General features: G+C 44.5%; 3 protein-coding genes across 12 annotated transcripts in view; 1 reads left to right on the top strand and 2 right to left on the bottom strand.

The window, feature by feature from the left end:
- Positions 1–4,292: 4,292 nt before the first annotated feature.
- On the bottom strand, positions 4,293–7,951 carry si:ch211-218d20.15. Its single transcript, XM_034561573.1, has 7 exons — positions 6,975–7,951; positions 6,535–6,653; positions 5,772–5,900; positions 5,562–5,664; positions 4,930–5,048; positions 4,694–4,839; positions 4,293–4,582 (listed from the first exon to the last, which is right to left on the bottom strand). Exons 1-7 carry the CDS (start codon positions 7,033–7,035, stop codon positions 4,474–4,476), a joined length of 786 nt encoding a protein of 261 aa, XP_034417464.1. The 5' UTR covers positions 7,036–7,951; the 3' UTR covers positions 4,293–4,473.
- Positions 7,952–7,994: 43 nt separating this feature from the next.
- med14 (mediator complex subunit 14) lies at positions 7,995–21,071 on the bottom strand. 4 transcript variants are annotated; one of them, XM_034561569.1, is made up of 29 exons: positions 20,633–21,071; positions 20,113–20,139; positions 19,886–19,991; positions 19,578–19,751; positions 19,317–19,446; positions 19,066–19,194; positions 18,807–18,914; positions 16,774–16,906; positions 16,497–16,647; positions 16,284–16,395; positions 15,778–15,903; positions 15,370–15,448; positions 14,862–15,021; positions 14,557–14,748; positions 14,194–14,328; positions 13,980–14,056; positions 13,669–13,829; positions 13,419–13,565; positions 12,808–13,052; positions 12,106–12,375; positions 11,694–11,943; positions 11,067–11,189; positions 10,664–10,840; positions 10,261–10,499; positions 9,993–10,172; positions 9,613–9,720; positions 9,161–9,286; positions 8,861–9,050; positions 7,995–8,756 (listed from the first exon to the last, which is right to left on the bottom strand). In XM_034561569.1, the coding sequence occupies exons 1-29, from the start codon at positions 20,806–20,808 to the stop codon at positions 8,683–8,685; spliced, it is 4,305 nt and encodes a 1,434-aa protein (XP_034417460.1). In that variant the 5' UTR covers positions 20,809–21,071; the 3' UTR covers positions 7,995–8,682. The 4 variants fall into 4 exon arrangements, with proteins under 4 accessions (XP_034417460.1, XP_034417461.1, XP_034417462.1 ...); XM_034561570.1 differs by having other exon boundaries at positions 12,808–13,022; XM_034561571.1 differs by lacking the exon at positions 11,067–11,189.
- Positions 21,072–23,098: 2,027 nt separating this feature from the next.
- The window catches only part of usp9 (ubiquitin specific peptidase 9), a 33,221-nt gene continuing 31,135 nt past the window's right edge, over positions 23,099–25,184 (top strand). For 5 of the 7 annotated variants that reach the window (XM_034561366.1, XM_034561365.1, XM_034561362.1 and 2 more), the window contains exon 1: positions 23,099–23,610. The gene's annotated coding sequence lies outside the window, so the exon portion shown is untranslated. The other 2 variants (XM_034561360.1, XM_034561361.1) reach the window with 2 other exon arrangements.

The raw sequence follows: 25,184 nt of genomic DNA, 5'->3' as shown, positions 1-25,184 counted from the left end.
TGCTGAGACCAAACCTACGACTGCAGCGTGCACGACCTGCGGGGACACAGCGACCTGGTGACCTGTGTGCTGCAGACCCTCCAACCACCTGCAGGTACGCTCGTCCCACCACCGTTTGGGTTCCTTATCACTTGTGTTGAAAGCTACTAGAGTAAAACCACCAAAGTAAATAACATTACGGTCTGAGTACCTTAATTAATGCCAAATCCATGTATCTTCATGTTCCCTTTAGGGCCAGGGTCAGTCTTCTGGATCTTACACAACTTAATCGGTTCCTCACCAGTTTCGTGATGCTCTGTCACACAAGCACTTTGTTTTGGTTCCACAGATAACTTGTATACATTTCTTTTATCCATAGGTCTATAAATCATCCCAATTTCCTCGAGCTGACTTCTTTAGGAAGTTTACTTTGTCTGAGCGATAGTCCAGAACCTAAATAACACTTTATAATTATTATATAATGCAGAGAAGCAGCACATTGACACAAAGAAGAGGGAACCAGCAAGTGTCCATGCGTGTGAATAGCTTATGAAAAACAGTATTTCTGTTGATTGTCTTATTGATGAATTTAACAATCTTTTCAGCACTGATCAATTGCATACATCATCTGTGGAGAAAGACTCGGAGGCTGTCTGCTTAAGGGTTTCCACAGTATATCCTAGATGGATAGATTGTGCTGTGACATGGAGTATATGTTGTTTTGTTTCTTTTAGTTTGGGGCAAAGTATTTCTTTAATTCAGTTTTTTTTTGACATTGTCCCAGGTGTCCCAGGACATCACCCAGCAGCACCTGTGCTGCCCTCCCACGGTGTCGCTGATTGAGAAGTGCGCGCGCTTCCACGTGCACTGCGCTACTACCTCTGCGATGAGCGCATGTCAGCTTTTGACGCCAAGATCAACAACGAGAACATGACAACGTGCCTCCGGAGTCTTAAAGAAATGTACCAGGACCTGGCCGTGCGTCCAGTCTGCTGCCCCCTGGAGGCAGAGCTTCGCCAGTACAACGTGCTGCTGAAACTCACCGCCGGTGACGTCCTCCGGTCAGTCCATGGAAGCACAAGCTTCTACAAGCTGGTCAAAGGAGCCTCCTCCCTCGCCAGCTGCCTCCTGCACCGATACTTCAATCAGGTCAGAGACGGTTTTCTTTATTAATGAATGAAACTGAGAAAACCTTTTGCTTACCACTTGTCAAAAGAGATTTCACTTATCTGGATGTGTTATCTGGATGTGCTCTTTGACTTTGGGAATATGAGAAAATAAAATGCATTAATGACCATAACCATAGACACATCCATTTCCACCATGTTTTTAATAACATTTTAGAAATCAGGCTTTGAATGATAAAAAACATCAGAATATAGAAAGGAATGAAACTGGAACGTGTGATGTGTTTAAGTGCTGCTGAAGTGGAGATTTGTCAAATGAATTACACTACATGTGAATTGGGTAGAAAAGATAATATCACCATGAAACTTCCCCAGTTGATTACATACTTTAGGACAATTATTTAGTATTAAGAGTTTTCTAAAATTAGATGGTTGAATATGCAAATAAGGCATTAACTAATACAAATGTTTGGGGAATTTAGGGAAGATCTAAAAATACAAATGGACAAAGTAGAGCACTATAGAGTATTTCATTTGTATTCTTATTTACAGTATAAACCCCTCACTCCTCTACATTTTTCTGCAATAATAAACCATACATATTATGACCAACAAGGGAGGTGTGAGTGGAGTCCTGTTGCTCAGTACTGTGCTAAGTACGCCCACTATGTAACGGTCCAATCAAATGCAAAGGATTAGATTTAAATACTTCTTGTAACTGTACTCCGCTCGATTATTCTCTTCCATTGGATTATATTATATTTTAAAGTGTGTGTGTGTGTGTGTGTGTGTGTGTGTGTGTGTGTGTGTGTGTGTTCGTAGAAGGATTGGAGGGAAAGTGGCCAACTCCAGCTTCATCTCTAATCTCCTCCGACTGTGAAGAAGAGAACAGAAAGGTGATTGCAAGTCACAAGCGACGTCTCAGCAGCTGTCTGCCTGATGATGACCACCGACCGGAAGAGGTAAGCGTCTGCTGTGACAGACAATGTCAGTTGATTCAGCCTCCTGTTTTGTCTGTCGCTGTTTAGACACCGTCTCATGTGTCCTCAGAGAGGAGCAGCTGTAGATTCAGCAGACATAAACAACGATGAGATGCTGGCAGCCGTGCTGGAGATGAGTCGTCAAGAGGCCGGGCTCTGAGCTCCACCCCTCCTGGAGGATGAGCCGACCAGCAGCCCGGACACGGGCTTTGGAGACTCAGATGCCCACGACCTGGCCTATCATACAGGTCTGCTGGAAACGGACAGCAAACAGCCTTCAGGTAGTCCAACCTTGGTTAAGACATTCGGGAAATGGGGTTTATACCGGGGGCGGTCCTGTTTTTATTTTGCCTTTTTCAAATTAAACGCAGTATAATAGAGGGGTAGTGAATGTGGCATTGTGTTATGATAACTGCATATGTCGATTGTCTTGCTAGTTCACACTTCACTGAAATCATTCTGGCTTTCTGCAGCGACACAAAAACTGTCTTTACTTACCTAAAAACAATTTAGTAAATTCAACACAACATTATTTTCAGTGTGGCATGTTCTGTATTATAAGATGTTACATGCATATTATTCATGCTGACGTTTCCTATCATTAGGCATCACATGTATAACACCTGCGTTTGTAATATTAATATTTTTTGGTCTTCACAAGTTCACAGAATAAAAAATGTTGTGTTGAATTTACTTAATTTTCTTAAGGTAAGTAATTGCACACAATAATTGTATCTAAATCCAGACATATTTTTAACTTAATTCTACACATTTTACTAAAATAATTTTATTTATAATTTCTGCTCAACTGTTTTGACTAGAGTTAACTCAAATGTATTAGTAGTATTTATTATTATTTTATTTTTAAAGTAAATAGTAGAGAGAAAAAAAACACGTATTCATGAAATTTGTATACTTTACTGTATCTACATTGCCACCATACATAATAAAAATATATAGTTTTATTAAAAACTATATATCTGTGAGGTGTTAAAGATTTACATAGGAACGACTGAGCTTCGTTCTGAGTGCCATAGGTCAGATAAGATTAAGAGATGGACTAATATTGGTTAGTCACGGTATCTTTTTCTTTTAAAAAGTTTGGTTCATTTGAATAAAACATAAACAAAATTAAAAAATAAATTTTGCCTGTTAATGGATTAGCCCCCCTTTCTTTGAATCCTATAGCCCCTGCTATGTATTATTTTACATTATTACATTACCCCTTATATGCTACTGTATCTTATATCATGATATAATACCGTATAATTACTGTATTATATCATGATATATTATGTTAGTGTGTTTTACTGTTTTACTGAATTATATTAATATGTCTCTAGAATATCTGTTTTATTCATTGTATCATTGCTCAATAACATTATGAGTTATTCTGGCAGCAGAAAATGGAAACGCTCATATGTTTAACACATTACATTACATGTCATTTAGCTGACGCTTTTATCCAAAGCGACTTACAATAAGTGCATTAAACCATGAGTCCAAACTCAGAACAACAAGAATCAAGCAAGTACAATTTCTTCAATAAAGTTAAACTACAAAGTGCTATCAGTAAGAGACATTTAAGTGCTACCACGATAGCCTGCTAGCTGTTTGAGGCTAATGTGTTGCTAATAATTCTAAATGACAATCAAATCCCTTGTTGGACTAACTCTTCTGTATCTTACCAGGGTTTTTTTATACTCTTGTATGCTTCCTGGATCAAATTACTTTGTTAACGGAGCCCCGCCCACAAAAACCCCAAACAGAGAATCGCTCTCATGTGAAATAACCCAAACTGTTGACAACTTTGGCAGAAAAGTTGTGTTTGTGTAGGAGCTCATCACTGAAAAAATGTAAAACTTTTATTTTTTAAATTCAGGGCCTTTAATGTGGATCTTTCACTAATGATAATTGTACTTTGCTAGTAATAGTTACGCCTCTCATTTAACTGCAATGACGAGTCAAAGTTCATGCCTTTTAGCTCTGTCCTTGGAAATGATCATCACATGTGCTCGGAACAGGGACGACACAAACACATTCCCCTAATTTGTGTTCAATTTTATTATTCCACTAGGTTAAAAAAAAGAAAAGCATAACAGTAGATATAACAGTAGTGCAAGGAGGGAATCATACTTTACATTCATCTCCAACGGACTCAACACAGGGGACTAATACGGGCCACATTCTGGGGAGGGGGGTGGGCGATATATAAAAACCTACATGATTTGTAAATGGAGCATCCAACCCCACCGGTTGAATGGAACAACGTAGCACCTTTCTCACAGTCAGTTCATTGAGAGGCTCCCAAAGAGATCTAGAGACCCAGAGACCCAGAGCGTCAGAGGTGCAGAGGCGTCTGTCTTTTTTTTTTCGGGGGGGGCGAGTCAGGAAATGAATTGGGACACGAAGGTCACGGCCTGCTCTAGGTCTTCCGTGAGCTCCTCTGGCAGTGTCAACACCACCGTTGTTAAGCTCTGAGTCAGCTCTAAGATCCTATGCGGGGAGCAGGGTTCACATCAGTCGGTTGCTGCACTAAACATCATCATCATCATCATCATCATCGTCATCATCGTCATCAACTTAAAGCTTGGACTCTTAACTCACCATGTGATGTAGTGAGCGGCCAGCTGAGGTTCGTGCCTGGAACCTTCCTCCACCGCCAGAGACTGCTTCATCTGTTTGAAGTTGGCCTCAATGTCTTTCTTCATTTCGGAGAAAGCCTGAATTCCTCGGAAAGAGCTGACGACTTGCTGCAAGAACGAGAAAAAAAAGCCACATTAAAAAGCACAGTGGGACAAAAACAGGGCGGACGATGCATGATGGGAATGTTTTCTCCTCACATAGATGACCGACAGTTGGTGGGCAATGTATTTGTGACTTCCGAGGTGCCTGATGTCTTCCTCCAGCTGCTGACTCAGCACCAGGAGCTGGTTCAGTCTGGAGACGTGGGAGAAGTATTCTGCAGGAAGAGGAAGCATCGGCTCACGTAAGTCCATTTCTTCGCGGGGGGGGGGGTATGATGTGCGGCGAGAATATACAGGAAATGTAGCTCCTTCACTAGAGTGCAGGTACCATAGTGTCAATAGTCAATCTGTCCCACATTCAAACCCAGCCATAAAAGCACAGGAGGATTATCAGCCAAATGTGCTCACCGTGGAGAATAATGTGAGTGTTTTATCGTGTGTATACTTTTAATGTAAAGTCAATCTCGTGTGTCGTGTGTGAAAGCTTCCTTTTGCAAAGTTAATCGGAACTGAAGTTTTCAAATGGAGTAAAAAGTCAAATATATTTGCCATTGATATTTCTAAATTAGAAACCAGCTGCTTTTTGACAGCTTTGCATTTTTTTGTTTATTTTTTTATGTGTCTTGAACTGAATCACAGCTCGAGTAATAAAAGCCCCTGATATTTGACATTCCTTTCAAAATATATGCATACAAAAATGTGCTGCTGCCGCCTCCTCCTCCTCTTACCGTCCATCGGGGGGCTCTCCAGCATGTCCACAGGGCTGCCTTGAATCAGGAACACCTCCACCCGGGGGAACATTACTGACAGGCCCACCATGTCCAGGTAGTCCTGTGGAAACACACGAGCCCCCTGCTTTTACGGCATGACACAGCTGCCCTTTTAGGGAGGCGTGTGACGCCAACACTTTATTCGAACACTATCATCAGCTGGCGTACCTCTAGCTGGGGCATGGGCTTCGGTAGATGTTCAAGGCACTGCAGCATCTGGTCGAGAATCTCGGATCCCTGAGCCTGGAAAGTGTCCGCCTCCTCTGGGCTACAGCCCTGTCCCAACTGCTCCTGGAACTGGAAACACAGACACCACGGAGGATAACATCACCGGATAAACATAAGGGAGGAGCGTCGGCGCAGAGAATGATGTGAAAAGCTTCATGAACAATAGGACAGAATTCACAATGGACCTGAAAGCAGTTCATGGGTGTTGGCATGTTGGGATAAGATGCACATAATCGTGCTTGTAGCTGCGAGTGACTTCCTCAAGTCTAAGGCGGCCTTTAGAGGGCTGTCATAAATGCTAGAGTGGGAAATGGTCATAAGGACTTCTCAAAGACCAAAATGTGTGTGTGTCTGTGTACACAATTTAATCAAATTTAAGAAAATTGGTGCTTGGCCTAAATGTGCATTATCTGGATTTGTGCTCCTGGCTAATGAAAGCTCTCTTAAAGAACTCACCCCGCCCAAAATAAACCTCAAATTAAAAGGCAATAAGCAGAGCTGATTCTTTAATCAAGCAGCACGATGCAAAAATACAATTAAACCAACTTGAACTAAAGTTGTATTTTGCTTTGGTTAAAGCTGATGGGGCTAATTTTTTTTATTTTTAAAAATGAAATCTGAGAACAAAGTGCAGGAGTTAAATGTGATCTTTGTCAGCATCGGCAGAGAGCGATGTGTTTAGGGCGCTCAGGGTCAACTCTACCTGCTGCATCTGTGCCCTGATGAGGAGGTCCAGCTGCCCGCAAAGACACAACATCTCCAGGCCCACCCGCTCCGGACTCAGCTGGACCGGCATCAGAGGTCTCCTCACCTGCAGCTCCACTGACCACACAGCAACCAAATCAGTAGGCCTGTCTGACATCTCCCCTTAATAATGAACACAAACTCACAGAAGGAGGGGGGGGGGGGGGGGGGGGGGGGGGGGAAAGCATGCGTCATCTATCCTACAGGTCCTACGGGAAGGATGGAGGACTTTTTACAGTGGCCGAAGGGGAGTGGTCAGCGCGTTGAAATGAGACGCGGCCCGTTTCTGCGCGCAATACCGAGCACCAGAAAGATGTTACCGCTGCTACTGCCCGAAATTTGAAGAAAAAATAAATAAATAAAAATTTTAAAAAACGAGTGTGCATCCCCGGGACTTACCTTTGAATGCTTCGTGGTAAACGCACGGCTGGCAGAGCGGCTCGGACGTGCTCGCCGCCATATCGGACTCGAGCCCGGCTCTGTGGTTATCTCGCTATTCTCCTCAACTGGCAGCGCTCATAAAAGCCATAAGGGGGTCTGCAGAAGCGACGTCACCAGTTGAGACTTTTGGGAAGAAGAGGGTTAAATAGACAGATAAGGATCCATCCATTTATTTATCTTATGTCATTTTGTCTGGAAGTATCCAAATCCATCACGAGGGAGGTTGCGTTCGCGTGTCAACTGTTCGGTGGGAGTTGCGTAAAAAAGCCGACACGGCGTCTCTTCGTCCGCGATTCGTTCCGCTTTCTTCGAAGGTACCGACGATCACACGCTGCCGCGAGGTGAAGATTACATCCTCAACACCCGGAGGATCCATGCAGCTATGTAATAATATCAACAACAAAAACAATGCCCACGCCCTTTTGCAACGACAACAGTGCAGTCACGGTCCGTGATTAGCAGTTTTGAACGCCCCCTTCCCCGGGTCCAGTCTGAATGATGTCATGTTTTGGGGATCAGGGTGGCCGTTCTCTATACGGGTTTAACGCAGGACTCACAAAGACCACCACGGTCTAAGAGGTGGAGTACTGTAGCTTAGTAGTATTTTCATTCGTACCTATAGTCCACTAAATTTAAAAGGGAATTGTTGTACCGTTTACACCAAAACGTGTTGTCTTGCAACTGAATATCATTTTCATCAATGATACAATATTATCTCAACTGATCATTTGGACGACACGCTGTCAACAAATATTGAAAAAATGACCTTTACCACAGTTACCTGAAGTAGCACATCTTCACAACTGAGGCCGGAATAGATAATGATTGGCCAAAAATTGATTGAATAACACCTGAATTGTCACAGCAGACTACTTATAATATAGTATTTGTATATAGTGTAGCGAGTAGCTTCTTTTCACTTCAGTAAACGATCTGATTTGTTTAGTGGTGCCAGTGGATGATCCTTGAAGCACAAACCAACTCTGGGCGTGGTTTATTAAATAGCAAAGTCAGACAGGAAGTCTCAAATCCCCCCAATCAGGACTCAAAATGGGTCTTAATAAAATACAACTGGCTTATAAAGTTTGTCACAGTTTTTACAGTATCCAAAGTGAAAGTTTGAAATAAAAATGCAGAGGTATTGGCCAAGTAAAGGAAAGAAAATTTAAATAGTGTGCTATCCTGATACTAAAATAATATCAGTCTGGCATTATAAAAAAAAAAGGAAAAACTGAAGACAATTCTCTAGCAAAAACTCTAACTCACCTGATTCTGTTCAACACTCAAATATACAATATAATACATATTTTCGTAAACAACCTTAATTTCAATAGATAATCTTGTTTACAAGTGCACCTGGAGGAAAACAAATAACATTTATACCCCCCCCCCCCCCCTCCTCCTCTTTCACCATCAAATCTTGTTTGTGAGCTCCTATCAAGAATAAAGACTGTGGTCCACAACTGTACATATTTAAATTCTTTTCACAATAGCATTTTCCCATCGGTTCAATAGTCCAGTGGCTGAAGCGGAGAGAGACGGGCTGGATTTTGACATCTTCGGACCACAGCTGTTGCTTTCCTTTTTCTTCTTCGCTCAGAGATGGACCGTCCTCGGTCTCAAAAGGGACTCTGGTTGACTTCCAGGACTTTTGAGTGTGTCGTTTCTACTGACGAGTGCCGGGGGGTAGAGTGAGGTTGGCCATCAGCTCGTGAACAGACGCAAATATCGTACACTCGCCTGAAAGAAAGACAGAAAAAGACCCCAGCGTTAGAAAGGACATTTGTGAATATCCAGTTGACACCAGTTTCAGTTTGTCAGATTTGATCCCGTGCGGGTCTCACCCTGTCTGGCTGGGTGCTGTTCATTGAACCTCTTCAGGATATTGGAGACCATGAGCGCTGCGGCGCCAGAGGAGCTGTGCTGTCTGGGGATGTCGGCCTGCTGCGTGAGGCCGGTGGACATGTCGTATACGATGGGTACGATGATGCTCACCGGCTCTTGGGGCACTGGGATACGCTGGGTCAACTGCAACTGTGAGGCAAATAAAACATTTTTAAAAATCATCAAAACACAGGGTCAAGGTCGTTAAAAAAAAAAATAATGCTACAAGGAGCTAACGTGGAGGCGCTGCGGAGACTTACAAAGAAGAGCATCTTGGACTTGAGCACCACCGCGATGGTCCCAGGAGGGGCGATCGGAGGGGCACTGGGAGGGATGGTGAGGCAGAACTGAACGTTCCACTTCAGCTGAGCGGCCTGGTCAGGGAACTGAAAGGAGTGGCAAAAAATAAAAATAAATAAAATAAGAAAGGCAACAACATATTTGATGGATATCTTGTAATTGTGCTATTCATCACACAACAATACATTTTCTCTACTACACAGCAGTGCAAAAAGCAGTTTATCGGAGCTTGTATCTTGTTGCAATGTTTGCCAGCTGGGAACTAAAGTTTGTATATTCATACGTATGGATTGCAATTTTAGTCATTTTCTATATGGATCAAAAAACAAAAAAAACAGCAACAAATAAAATGAGGGGGCTCACGCACAAGCATGATTCAATACATTGTAACAAAAAAGAAACAGCTACCCACCAGTTCGAGCTTCATGATGCGCACACAGTCCCTCAGGATGTTAGTGGGCGCCCCGAGCAGCTTTGTGAAGGCATTCAGCGTGTTGTATTTGAAGGGAGGACCAGCAACCTAGCAAAAGGACGACAGCAGATGAATCAACGGAATAATAACAACAACATAAGTGCAGGCATGTCTTTTTCTATGAATGGCCTTTTAAGTCCATCCCTGTAAACCAAACTGACAAGTATTTTTAGTTAAAACACAACACTTCGACTAATACAATACAATAATTAAAAACCCACAAAACCCCCCCCCCCGGTTATCATGCATTTGTCATGTATCACTATGTGTGTTTGACTAATGTATGACTGAGGCTTCAAGTGGCTGCTGCTCTTTCTTACCCGCGTCTCAAAGAACTTCTCCAGCACCTGAAGCTCCTCCTGGGACCAGGGACCTGCATTTTCTGGAGTGACTTTGAGCTGCAGCGTCTGGTAGTTCTTTGGGTTGAGAGCCACGCGGCACTTGAGTACATCCGTCTTAAACATTATCACGCCCGGCTCATTAGAGTTCACAATGGATAACTGGAGGAGAATGTACAGAGCAGGGGAAGTTAGGGGAGCGCAGAGAGCAGAACACACCCAGATCTCTCCAAATGAGTGCAGTACTTACGTTGGACTCCTGCTGGATGATCCTCTGAAGGTGCCGTCTCATGATGACCGACCCCAGAAAGCGCTCGAGTGGTGAGCAGAGGTAGCTCCCTGCCAGGCCCGGCACCAGGCAGGGAGTAGGTGAGGGGAGCAGAAGTACATGCAAGGCATTGTGGGTAAGGATGGTGGGAATGGAGGCAGCCCAGGGGCGCTGAGGTAGCTTGCGGGGGGGAGGCATACTGGTAGGCATGACTTGTGAACCTAAACCAAAAGACAAGAGGGAGAAAGAAGTTGTAGGCAAACACTCAAACAACTGAAAATAGCTACGCTGACGTGTCACACGATGTCATCTTGTTGCAGACATATGTGACTGGTAGCATTAAGAAACACACGAGTAAAGGACCAAACTAGGTGCGAGTACTTACTGGTCCCGGCACGTGGAGAATGAGGGTCCGGGATAGGCGAGTGCAGCGATGGGTTACCAGGGGACATGCCATGGATCCTAGCCCCAGGAGAAGGCCCTGACACCTGGGGTGAGCCTGGCCATTGGCCCCTATGGCTGGGAGACACCATGGCATACGGAGAGCTGGGGTCCAGAGCACCTATGGGGAGGACGGAACAGCCATCAGCGACGAAACAACAACTTAATGGACAACAAAAAACCCACTGTGAAGCAAATACAGCACCGTGGGTCCACTGACCACGTGCCACTTGGTCATACAGTCTGCAGCGCCAAGTGACGCCGTTTAGTGCAGCCCATTCCAGCCCTTGTCCCACAGACCAGAACCACCACCAGGGCCAGAATTTACGGGCCACCCTGCTGCTTACCGTGGGGACTGGCAAAGCTGGTCGGGCCCATGGCTATGCCCAGAGAAGACGGAGATGGGGTGGGCCCGAAAGGAGAAGGTGCCCTCAGAGCTCCACTAGGGGAGCCAGAGGCATGGATGTTCCCTGCACACACACACACACACACACACACACACACACACAAACAAACAAACACACACACACACCAAAGGACTCGTCAGACTCTTGGGTTGACAAGTTCTCCTTACAAACACACACACACACACACACACACACACACACACTCAAACGCACACTCACGCATGTAGACACATGCTAAAGCAGGGCAAGAAGGGCTGTAGTCTCCGGCTCGCTGAGATGGAGAGGAATGGAAGGAGCAGGAATAAATGCATGCTTTGTTCCCTCTCGGCTGTGAGGTGTGTGTGTGCATGAGAAACGCAGTGGTTTAAAAAAAAAATAATGATAATGAAAATGGACACACATGGTTGCTCTTCCTCGTTCACATTCACACGACTCGCTCTTGCAACGAAATGCGTAAGTCAGCAGGGTGGGATATATTAAAAAAACAATGATTTGTTGGTCGTAACGCTGCATGGCAAATCATTCACTCACACAAACTTGAGTCAAATGCAAAAAGTGTGCCGTTACCTGGCGACTGGGTGGGCATCATGGACGGCGATGGCGTTACGTTGGCATGGTAATTGGGAGGCGGTGAGGTGAGAGGCGGGTAGACGCCTCCCGCGCCCCCTCTCATCGTTTGTGGCTGCTGCTGAGCTTGCAACTGGTTCATTAGACTGTCCATCACGTCGGCGCCCACCGGCGAGGGCGGGTTATCGTCTTCATTGACGGAGCGCCGGCGAGCATCCTGGTTACTGTCTACAAACATATTCAAGAATGTCTAGATGGGGGACACGAGAGAAGGACATTAATGTTAAAAAGATGGACCAAAAAAAAAGGTTGTTCATCATCACGTCCATGAGAACTAAAAATACAGGATTTTCTTTGGTCAAACAGTTTAGACAGAAACTGACACCACTACTGTGATCCGCGGCTGGTATACCTTGAGTCCGGGAGCAGGGTAGAAGCCCTCGACAATCTTGGTGTTGTCGAAAAGACTGTAGGCTCCATCTCTGATGGCTACCACGCCGCGGCTGCGGCAGTAGATGTCGATGCAGTACATGTTTCTGAATGCCAGGCGAATGTGCGTGGGCGATTGGGGCAAGATGGAGAAGCACTGGTAGGCAGTGTTGGTGCGCTGGGTCAGGCCCAGCATGGGCACTGTTGGAAGCTTGTTGATCGCATTAAGAGGGGCCTGTGTGTCCGAGAGCACCTAAGGAAAGATAAAAAGTAGCAACTTTACCTAGGAAATCACACAAAGCATCGAAAAATGAGTAGATGGTCTGTGATGTGGATAGAGAACGCGGAACAGGGTACTAGAACAGTGGTTCTCAAATGGGGGTACATGAGATTTTCTTTTAAATATATTTAAAATGTGCATCCATTCAAAAACCCTTTGAAAATAGTTATTTAATCAATATTCAATAGAATATAAGTGTAAGTTCAGAAACTGAATTTGATATGTTTTATATTAATATCACTGATGGCATAGCGCTGTGGATTACTTTTTTTTTCAACCAAAATTGCTTGGTTAGGGGATACTGTGCACAAATATTTCACATTGGGTAAATCACTGAAAAAAGGTTGAGAACCACTACCCTAGAAGATATGTCACGACAGTGGTTTCATAACAGCGTCCGTTTACCTGCAGCAGCTGCATCACGTTCGGACTCTTGTTGAACATCTCTTGCAGCTGATGGAGGATGATGTTGTGGCAGTTGGAGCAGCCGGAGTTGGGCCCCACGGTGCCCAGGGCCAGGTGGAAACGCTGGCTGTTGGAGTTCCACTGGATGGTGACGGAGCTGCCCTTGGTGGTGCCGTAGCACAGCACCAGCTTGCGGTAGTTGTACAGCCGCACCTCTGAAAACAGGCTCAGGTAAGATGGCATCTCTGGAGGGAAGCAGTCACAATGCGCAGCTGCATTAGATCAGTGTGCCTCTTTGGCCACACATAGACCCGCAGCGAGAGTGACACTGATGACTGCGAGCCTTAACCAACTGTAATTAGCCATGTGCCGATTTCTACACACACACGGTTAAAATGTGTGTGTAGGTACATGCGATTTATCTGGTTTTTAAATTTGAAACCAAACCAATGAAACAATAATTTGTTTTTAACATGATACATAAAACACACAGGCATTGCAAATCCAAGCACATGCAGTAAAATGACCAGCAACATAGTGGCTGATTTTAAGAGTAACGCAGTCTTTCATTTACATGCGAGTGAAGTCTTCACAGAAGACGGCGCACGTACCTGGCAGCGTTCGAGAGAAGTTGAGGACACACTGGTAGAGCTGGCTGATGGCGTTCCAGTCATTGAGAAACATCTCCACCACCTTGCGGCCGCCCACCGGCTCCGACAGAGGGTTCTCATAGGTCAGATACACGTGTCGAGTGGAGGCTAGTGCGGGAACGGGGAGGGGGGCAGATGGGTTTGTTTAGACGCCACGTTGTAAACTTATAGTGACGGACTGGAACACACTGCATATGTGGTGTGTGTGTACCTTGCTCCTTGCTGTGCGTGCTGTTGAGAGGGCAGTTGGCCAGCATCAGTTCGGCCACCCAGGTTCGGTTGTTCCTGCCCTGCAGTCGGAAGGTGCAGTCCAGCAGGGACCGCTCCAAAGCCCTCCTGGTCTCCTCTCCGACATCTTTACACGGAGGAATCCTGCAAAATAAAACAATTACGCTGAATAGTTGCAATGGCTTAGGGCAAAGTTACTCACGAATTAAAAGAAGAAGAAAAAATACATTTAGCTGCCATCGTGTGTGCATAAATGCATGCGTGAGTGTGTGTGGGCGCGTTTGGGATTATTACTTTAGTAGACGTATCGCATGACTGCTGCCATCTCCCTCCACTTGGACACCCTGGTTTGGGATCTCCATGTTGGACAGCTGCTCAAAGACAGACATAAACCGACATGAAGCATTAGCCCAAAAGAAAGACTGAGATTGCCATGCTTTGATATTTTTACGAGACATCTATGATTGGCATGAATTGATTCCATCTCTCTGAGCACTGAGTGACGTACCTCTGTTCTGAGGCCAGTGAAAGGCATGTTTGTGTCGCACATCGCTACGAGGTGAGCCAGCTCTTTGTTGAAGGCACACATTTCTCCAGACCGCTTCGGCTTCTTTGGCTCTGGTTCCCCCTGGTCCCCAGATACCTACGAAGACAAAAAAAATAAAATAATGCATATTGAAGGACATTTATTTAGTTTAATTTATCCAGCTGGGCTCACAGGTTTTCTTTCTCATCAATGGCTTGTCTAAAATTCACAAAAAAGGTTCTAAGTTCTAAATTCAAGGCAAGCACCACATCCATTAAAACAAAAAAACTAATTTGTGTATGCTGAAATAATGAATTTGTGTATAACTACTGTAGCACTGACTACCTTTCTCTTAGTCCCAGGTCGGGCTCCTCTCCCAGTTGTGTCCTGAACGAGGTGTTCTAAGTTGGGTTTGAAGTGCTGCAGGAGCTGTGCGCACATGGGTCCTTCGTCCCCTTCCAAGTGAGACACGGACAGGAAAGAGTACTTGTACTGCAACGCTGTGGGGCTGCTAGGCACTGCTAGCATTTCCACCACCTACCCAAAAAAAGGAAAAAGAATAAGAGGAAGGACATAAACATTTCTTTTACCTTTGTGGAGAATTTTTTTTTTATAGCACTTTTCAACAATATACCGGTTGAGGAACTCACAATGTAGTACTGCGGCAGCCGCGTGAGCTTGATGAAGAGTTTGTGTTTGGACAGGCTGCCGACGGGATGGGAAGCCGAGTTGGACAGATGAAGGACATCAGTGCACACGGTGGGAAGGTGTTTCACGGACTGTCGACATCGCTGCTCCCCCAACCAAAACCTTACCGTGGAGAAAAAGAACAATTTTGGCATCTAAACTAAGTCTAAAAGGTGCAAAAAGATTCATAGCTTCATAGATTCATAGCTCATACTATTACACACAGCATTCCCACTGTTTATTAGGGCGAGACTCTGGGAAATTCAGAGCTTGCCACCTCCTAAGCCAAGTGTCGCTACTGACAGTTATTAGTCAATTTTGACACACTAGAAGCAGGCACCAGACTTCGGCGTCTACTGTTAACTCCGAACACCCTCTGCTATCTTTTGCCTGTGCCAAAAGAATATGTTATACTGTCGGCTGGGAATATACATTGCATGCTCATAGCTATGTAACAAATTGAGAACTCACTTCAGTTGTTGAAGCCAGGATATGATGCGCTTCATATCATCGTTAACGGTCTTTTCAATGTCATCCAGCATGGACTGATCTAGAGAGAGAACATACTGGGGTTTCACTCTCACAGTGCAGAGCATACGAACATTTACACCATCCGAGAGACATAAGATAAGATAAGATAAGATAATCCTTTATTAGTCCCTCAGTGGGGAAATTACGGGATTACAGCAGCATTGCTCACAGTAATAAGTAAATCACCATTTACATCACCAGCCAAACTGCCGATAGCCTTTGTTGTTACACACACACACAAACCCTTATATAAAAAACACAACCCAATGAACAAACGTAAAAAAAAAATATATAATATATATATATATATATATATATATTGGTGGGTTAACATGTGCTATGACTTACCTAATCCATACAGCATGGGTTGGAACATGCCAGAATGCAGGTCTACAAAAATGTGTAAGCACTCCGAGCGACCACAGGGCTCAAGTATCGGAATAACGAGTGTGGGTAGAGCAGTCTCGATGAACGCTGAAATAAACAAAACACACACTTAAGTATCTCTTTTGCAGAAGACTCGAAACCCTGGCAACGGCACATTCATTGACAGAACGCAAATTGGGGGGTGGGAGTAATCTCTACGAACTAATGGGGAATTTTTAACATGCAATTCATCATAATTAAGACCAAGAAAACCTTCCCATTAGATTTCTCTCAGGTTGAAAATGGTGCGTTCCGCATCCTTAAGGCCTCTCTTTTTTCTCCCCCAACTGTTGTAACTGATTAGCAGCACAGCAGCTGCTGTAGGCGGCAACGCTGATTTCTGTGCACTGGCCCATATATATGCACACACACCCAAGAATGCAATGCGTTTTTGATTTACTGACGAAAAAAGTAGAGTATATACACACAGTTGTCGTTGGGATTGTTGGTCTTTAGAATGGCCTTCAGCTCCTGTAGCTTCTGATTGGACCGTGCATGCACACTGTCGATCAGAAGTTTCTCCACAGACAGATGCTCAATCTAGGAGACGAGCAAGAGAAGAAAAAAACATTATTTATCTGTCGGATACTCGTACAGTAAGCCACATTGTACATTACCCCGAAAACACATGTCCACCGTACCTTCATGGCTCTCTCCATTAATTTGGGGTCACAGGCAGGGAGAGGAGGCTCATGAGATATTTGCAATGGCTTGGATCCATCCGATTCGTCAATCTTGACAGTGACTTTATGCACTGAGGCTGTACCTGTTTTCCTGCCCAAAACCTGTTGGCTGGTGAAACAAAAAAAAGGGACAGAATAAGAATGAACCCTATATAACTTTCTCTCAGCTTTGTTTTTTGGGAAACACAGTGTTCGCTTCAATTTTTAATGTACGGGCAAGCAAAAAAATTCTTACTTCCAGACAGTGAGCGTGAGGTATTTTGCGGGCATATATCTCTCCTCCTGCACCAGGTCTCCCCATCGTTCTCTTATCAACATCAGAGTCTGTGAGTGGAGCACCTCCAGCTGCAGTGACAGGCAGAAGGAGTCTGGACACAACGCAGTTAAAGGAAACAGTGTGGGGAAATACCAAGTCCAGGTGATTAAAGATAAAAAAATAATATAAAAAAGAAGTACTATACTCATCTTTCCATTAACATTCAAATCACACACTCACTCACACATCCTCAAGACACATACACTTTGTTGGTAAAAAAGGGCTATTTGTGCCCAACACAGACTGCTCTTTGACACGGAGAGCTGCACTGCTGGCGGTGGTGGGGGAAAGGCAGAGCAGAAATGTACTGATTAGCATTGTGTGTGGCTTGCATGCTCGATTAGGATCTTTTATATTTGCATCAACGCTTAACAGGCTGTGGCTTAGGCGCGTGACAGTCGGAAACAAATCCTTTGTTTCCTGCATGTACGACTGCACCTCAGGGGACCCGTCTGTTAAACTCCTGAAGTTCGCAGACGACACAACGGTCATCGGCCTCATCAGGAACGGTGATGAGTCTGCGTACAGACGTGAGGTTGAACAGCTGGTCCTCTGGTTTGGTCAGAACAACCTGGAGCTGAACAAGCCCAAAACTGTGGAGATGACAGTGGACTTTAGGAGGAGCCCCTCAACACTACACCCCACCCTCACCATACTCAACAGCACCGTGTCTGCGGTGGAGACCTTCAGGTTTCTGGGATCCACAATCTCCCAGGACCTGAAGTGGGCCGCCAACATCAACACCATACGGAAAAAGGCCCAGCAGAGGTTGTACTTCCTGCGCCAGCTCAGCAAGTACAACCTGCCTCAGGAGCTGCTGATCCTGTTCTACTCCGCCATCATCTAGTCTGTTCTCTGTTCTTCCATCACTGTGTGGTTTGGATCGGCCACCAAACAGGACAGAGACAGACTACAACGGATAGTCAGGTCTGCAGAGAGAACTATTGGTTCCAGCCTGCCCTCTATCCTGGACTTGTACACCTCCAGAGTCAGGAAGCGGGCTGGAAAGATCATTGCAGACCTTCACACCCTGAACACGAGCTGCTCAAACTCCTCCCCTCTGGTAGGCGCTACAGAGCACTGTACGCCAAAACCACCCGACACTGGCCGTCACTCTGATGAACACCTAAATCGCCTACATCTTCAATACTTGCACTATCACCACTTTCTGCACTACATCCCCAATTCATTGTCACTACTGTTGTTTTTATATTGTACATACATGTTGTTGTTTTTTATATTGAACATACATGTTGTTTTTTTATATGGTACATACATGTTGTTGTTTTTTATATTGTACATACATGTTACTACTCTGTTGTCTTTAATGTCTTTTTATATTTATCCTGTCATTTGTAATTTAAATATGCATGTACGACAAGAGCGTACGTGTAACCGGAGTCAAATTCCATGTATGTGCACACATACATGGCCAATAAAGCTGATTCTGATGTACAGGTTGCAATGAAGGGCACACTCATTACTCCCTAAAAATACAAATATTCGGTGATTGGTTTGGACCAATGAAATCTTTTGAAAATAAATGTCACAAAAGCGTGAACACATAAAAAAAATAAACATATGTTCTTCTTTTAGTACAGTATTAAAAGATGTTGGAAACACATATCCATGAGGAATGAATTACACCTCACATGATATGACTAAGTGACAAGCTGTAGTGAGAACAGTGCTACCCTTTACCAGTCAGTAAGAAAAGGTAATTGTGTCGTTTGAGAATTAATAATGTATTTTTTTTAAAGCTTTAAGTAGGATGCAGTTCTGCAGCTGTGTTACTCATTGGAATGCTGCAAACGTCTGCTTGACCAGTCAATACTCGATATGCTCCGCCAAACACTTCCGCCCCACTGCAGTAGTTCCCACCGGACTGGGACCAAAGCCAAGTGGTTTTGTGCAGGACGCACAACAAAGTGCAACGTCGATAGAAAGGATACGCAAGCAGTTGTACATGTCCTGTAGAGGTTTTTCATCCGCACACAGACGTGCCTGGACCAACTCGTGGATGAAGTTTACCTGCAAACTGTGGACCAGGGCGCGGCCGTCTGTCAAGAAGGAGCGGGAAGGGGTTGGGGGGGGCAGACAAACCAGTTGTGAGCAAACGGTTAAAAGGGAAAACATTCCCAATATTGTCAATCGGTGGGTCATTGGTACCCACTGTGGTGTGCAGCGGAGCCGGATGAGTGCACGCCTTACCTCCAGTTTCTTTGTCCTCAACCAGAATCTCCAACTTCAGCAGTCTCCAGGGGATGTCGGGGTCATCTCCCATCACTGTCAAAGTGGCCTCAAACTCTCCTTCCACGCGAAACTTTACACGCCCATTTGCTACGAAAAAATATACACACAAGCACAACACACTAGTTATATCTTCCCATAACCAGTACAGCATAAAAAACTAAATGCTAATCAGCTGAAAAACACCAGAGCGGGTTTGGCTGGCTGCTTACCGACTGTGAGGTTTGCTAGCTGGGGTGGTAAATCTGTGGTGACGAGGCGGTGTCGCAGAATCTGATTAAGCTGGCTCAGGGTGGTCTGCTTCTCAACCTTAGTGATGGGGTCTGGAGGAATGATCTTGTCCTAAAGAAATGGACGTGGTAACAACTGTGATGAAACACCAAGCTTGCACAAGAATGCGTCAAGAAGCCCAGAGTTTGATCCCCCAAGATGCACAGTCTTAGCCAGCAGAGAAGGGGGTTCAACGGACTTACTCGTATACACGTGGGTAAGCGTGGGTACGACCCCGTGGTGAGAACATCAATGGCGAAGGGGATGGCGAAGCTGGGCAAACGAGCATGCACCAGGGCATCTCGGGCCAGCGATGCCAGCCTGTCAGCTGTATCCACAAACAGGATGGTCTGCTGATCCAAGAAGCTGGAAATCATCTGTTACCATGGATACCGTAGAGAGATGGGAAGCGTGGTGGTTATTTTGTGTTCTAAAAGGTGACAAGTCAGTGTGCAGTGTATTTTTTTTTTATCCACCTAAACCAAGAAGTCAAAATTACAAGCAAACATACCGCACATTTCTCCACTTTCCCTGCATTGCTGGCCCACTTCACCAGGGCTAGCAGACGCACAAACAGCTGCCTGGTACGACTGGCAAACTGGACAATCTCAATTTTCCTAAAAGAAAGAAACGGGATGTAAAAAAAAAAACAGATATTAAAAAAACAACAGCTTAAAAAGAATGCATGGCTGAAGGAGTGAAGGGATAAATAAGTTCTGAATAAAAATCCAAGCATACCTCTCCATGTCAGTTTTCCTGGGAAGCCTAGAAAAAGAACAAACACATTAATTACTGCAATAGTTCCTTATCCTCAGTAGACGTTATCAACTGCCTAAAATCTGTGCATCCCATGTCAGCAAATGGAAACGTTCATCTTTGCAGCTAGCTAACCAACAGCAGACTGTTGAACCCACGGAATTACCGCCCCACGTGAACACTAGTCTTGAATAAACACCAACTATTAATGCCGGGTAACTGAGCTATAACTTTGTGCTCTTCGGACAAACGGTGTGTTGTTTACCGGTACGCCCCCTGGCACACCGGTAACGACAGTTATCCGCGCTAGCCGCGTTTCTCAGGGCTCGAAATATGAAGAGGCATCTCCCAATTCCTCTATAGGTGTCAACTGCAATGCGCCCGTTCGTTTTTCTGTGTATGGCGGCTGGAGAAGAAGAGCACCAGCCGAGTTTGTAAACGTTAGCTGAATAGCCCGCCGGTTCGTTAGCTTTGAGGCCTACAACGCGAGAGTGTTACTTACAGTTCTGCCAGAAGCGTAATTTCGTGGTAGGTCCTCTGGAGAAGAAATTCAATCAGCAGGCTCAGACGGACCCCTTGAGTGGCCGGTGTCCCGGGCGGCGGCGGCTGCGGACCCGAGACGACCGGACCCCCGAGCGGAACAAGCTGCCCGTCTGACCCAATCTGCACCGGAGCCATTTTACAATGACTGTACGTACGGGCTAGTTAGCTACGGCGATAACCACCCAGCGCTACAACGGAGAAGAAGAAAAAAATAACTATCGAGTTGTAGTAGGGAACTCCTCGTGAACAGATTATTCTTCAGTCTCACAACATCTCTTTCACGAGACGGGTTTCTCGGCATGGACTCGGTTTCCTTAGTCGGCAGAAAACTCAACAAATGTACCAAATTTGGTAACTCATTACGGAGAAGGCTCAACGCCGCTCGGCCGCCATCTTTGCTGTCGGGAATGGAAAGTGGGCGAGAAAACCCGGAGCGAAGCCTCGAAGGAGCGAGAGTCGTGAACGTCTCCTCATAATTGTGTTTGACACCTGGTTCCCAGACTGGATTAACTGGGACCAAACAAGGTGGTACATGTCGGGCTCTCAGTGCCAGAGATGTGCGTATGTGTTCACAGACTTAGTTTAAGCTTGATAGTGTCTATATAGTTTATTGTATTTTTTTAAATTAATGGATTCTCTAATCTGTGGCACTGATAATCTGTATCTGGTAGCACAGGGTAGAACTACTCTGTTCCAGATAAAAGTACACACAATATTAACATCATGATATGCTTAAATTGTGCAGAATGACCCATTTTCGAATAATGTTTTTTAAATTATTGGATTGTGATCATTGATAGATGATGTAAGCAGGCAATTGTATATACTGCTGTGTCACAATTGTGTCGCAATTGTATAAACTGCTGTGTCGCTTAATCTATGATGACATATCTTTACATTTGTTGATTTATTTTGTATTAGTAATCTGAGTAGAGGTATAAAGTAACATAACATGGATTTACTCAAGTGGGCTAAACTTGGGTAAATATACTTTTCAGTACTACTCACTTTCCACCACTGCTGATGAGAAGGTTAACGAATAATCAAAAAGACAAAAAAAAGTCCAGAACATAATGAATCACGAAATGCTATAAAAATAAAGAATTCACGATGATACTACCCATTAAAACTCTCTGATGTGTTTTACAGAGATACCCTGGGCATCAGTTAAACAACTCTATGCCTTATCTAAATACTTGATATTATTGTGTCTTTATCTTTTTTAAATTTTTGTTATACAGATTTGATTATAATTTTATTAAATCCTGCCATCTTTAATGGTATGTCTTGATCAAGTCTACCTTGAAAAGCATTCTAGCTGTCCCCACCTAAAGCCAGCTAAACGCTTCTCAGTAGGACCCCTTTATAAAACAGTTTTTTTTAAGTAATAGAAGAATCAGATTGGAATGGTACTCATCGGCTGATAACCCTAAATCTAAGGTATCAGGAATGAAAAAGTCAGATTGGTGCATCCTTAAATATTGGTGCATCCTTAAATGGAAACGTGAACATACGCACAATGACACAACACATGCATCCATTCTCACACCGCAATGAGCCATACCATGATGTCTTCTATATGTTCTAATATCTAATTTAATACTTTCCTTGCCTCGTCTTGTAAATACGATGCTATCCCAGTGGTGTATTTGGTCAAGATTGTTGTCTGAAAGGGGCTCATATTGTTTCCGTAGGGACCCAGAACCTTATTGGCTTCCAAGGGTGGAGGATTAGTGTGTATTTGTGTCCAATGCATAAAACACATAGGGAATGGCAGAAAAGATTGACGGGCAATATTCAGCATATTAAACTGAGAGGCACATTTTAAAATGTAATATTGGAAAAGATGCTGCCTAACAGTGAACTGTTAATAAATTAAATGTTCCCCCTCAAGCCCTAATTCCTGCCAGTTAATTGTTTACTAAAGCGGTGAGGAACAGAGTAAAGTGTTAACCTCTAGTCATTGTAATAGAATCAGTATATATGCCCAGTAATTACCTCCTTAGTGAAATCCCTTTAATTTGTGACTGAAGGTATTGACTCTTCACTGTGCATTGATTATGAATATGGTGTCTTGTGTCAACGTTCATATTGGCACATGTCTACAGACAGACAGGAAAAAGTGTGACCATATCCTTTAATCTTGCCACAATCTATAACAAAAAGTGAAAGTGATCGTTTATTTGCCATGGACACAATGTGTCCATACCCAAGTACTCTCGCGTGACTTTTAAAGTGTTTGCCACGAGATTCTATTAAATTAGTCTCCTCTGTGTTTCCTCCTAACCACACCTTCTCTAATAAGATAAATTATTTAATGTCAGTTTGTGTGTTTAGATTGCACGATAACATGGCCCACTGATGTGTGACCACCCGGTGCGATAGGAGGCGATATAGTCAAGTGCGCCAGGTTGCTCCGTTTCTTTCGCCTGGTTTTTACCAAACAACGGGCCGGGTACTCCCGCTGGAGCCGGAGTCACTTCATCAGAATTGAGAGGGGTTTTATGCCCTTTCCATTCAGCGGGTGTTGTGTTTGCGGCGCTGCTCTCTGTTGTGTGGTGCAAACTGGCTCATAGACAACGCCGACCGCTGGAGTTCACACAGTCGTCTGGCCCGTTTCACTGAGCGGCGTTTGTGTCCGACTGCGCTTCCGCCATGTTGAACAGATTCAAGTTGTGAGTGACTGCTGGGACCGAAGTGACAAGCCCCAGAAATCGGACTAGATAGAGTTAGGGGGCTGTTACCGCGCCGGTGACGCAGGAAAAACACCCAGAAGCAGAGGAGAAAAACGTAGGAATTGGATATATCTAGTAACAGGTTTTGGGTCCTACAAAAACTGTCGCTGGTATAGGCCGCGTTTATGTAATATACGACGATACCATCGTTCAAGGCTGGACGTAGCCCGTGAATAGAGGGGGAAGTCATATCAAATTCCTGGTGAGTTGTTAGCTAACTAACGTTAGCTCGGTACGCTGGCTGCTGATTGTTAGCTTGCTAGTCCTAGCGTCAGCTGGTGGCGGATGCAAGGTAACGTTACTGCATTTGGGTTACTTGTGATGTTCAGGCTATGGCGGTTTTAGCTTTGCTAGCTGCTGCTTGTTGAAAATGTGACTGTCAATGCGATTTAACTGCAATTCATGGTTTTAACGGTACGTGCAGTCAGATTAGCTGAACGTTACCCTGCTGGAGCCACTGAAGGCGAGCTAGCGTGAGCTAACGTTACCCGCAAACAGTCCTCGACACAGTCTACCGACTGAGAAGGGACGGTTCCTTTTAATGGCTCCTGTTTACAAGTTACTCATATTTGATTGTCCTTCGCATACTATTTTAATATCTCCTTAATGGTCGATTTGTCCAAACCATATTGCTGTTAACATGTAGTTTCACTTGGGCTTCCAATATCCCTTTTTTTAGTTTCTTTTAGCCAACGTTAAGTTGTAACTTGACGATACAGGCTAGAACACTCTACATTTCAGGAAATAGACGACTCCCCTGTCACTAACATATTTTACGTTATCTAAAGCAGCCTGTCAGATTAATTTATTTTAAACGCTGGAATTGCTTCTAATTGATGCTAAGCTTTAACGCTGGGTGTTTATTTTATAAATGGGAAAACTAGTTTGCTAGTTGTCGAGTCATACCAGCGAGCCGCTTGTCAAAATAGGAACGTTAACGTTAGCTCGATGCACCTTCGGGTATTTACTCGCACGGAAGCTAGCTGCTAGCTAACGTTAACTGTTTATCTAGATTGCCGCTCGTTAGCATACTAGCATGACCCAAGCGCACCGTAAACGGCGTTACATGGACATTGTTGGTCAACAATTAACACGGGGAAAGTGATGTTAGTTGATGATTTCGGTTATTAACCAAACTATCTGTGCTTAAGGTCGCCCGTTGTGTAGCCACGGTATGCTGGGCAAGTCTTAACGCCAGGCCCGGTCGAGTACTGAGGCCTGTGTCTCAGCGCAAAGGGCTTCGGACGACAAGGCCGTCCCCGCTCCGCCGTCTGGGCGGATCGCCTTGCAGGCTAACTGAACGTTAGTTGCCGCAGCTAGCAAACTAGCAGCAGGCGTAAACTAACTAAACCATCAGCTGTTGACGGTGCCTGTGTGTATTGATAGTTATGTAACGTCACCGTGTACTTTATATGCACCTGAGCTATTTCATTTTGACACTATTCCAAAGGTAACACGCGTAATGTAATATGACCGATATCTACGGCCATTAAATATGTATTGTTTCTTCTAAATAACACCAACGTATAGGTCTCGTAGCCGGTTCGGTCCTAAAGGCCGCAGTTGTATGTTACATAGCTTAGCGCTTGTTTTAATGGTGGCTGCTGTTTGATCTCTCTATCTCTCTCTGTGTGTGTGTCACTCTTTTGACACTGTTGATAAAACATTATGCTTTTGTGTGCGTCATGAAAGTAACCCACCCTATCCCACCCCCATTAGTAGATAGGTAGCTACTAAGTGGTTTCACTGATTGTGGCATTCGATACATGAGATGGC

This window comes from Cyclopterus lumpus, chromosome 21 (genome assembly GCF_009769545.1).
Source record: "Cyclopterus lumpus isolate fCycLum1 chromosome 21, fCycLum1.pri, whole genome shotgun sequence".
NCBI classification, from domain to species: Eukaryota; Metazoa; Chordata; class Actinopteri; order Perciformes; family Cyclopteridae; genus Cyclopterus; species Cyclopterus lumpus.
This window is presented reverse-complemented; position numbering and strand designations above follow the sequence as displayed.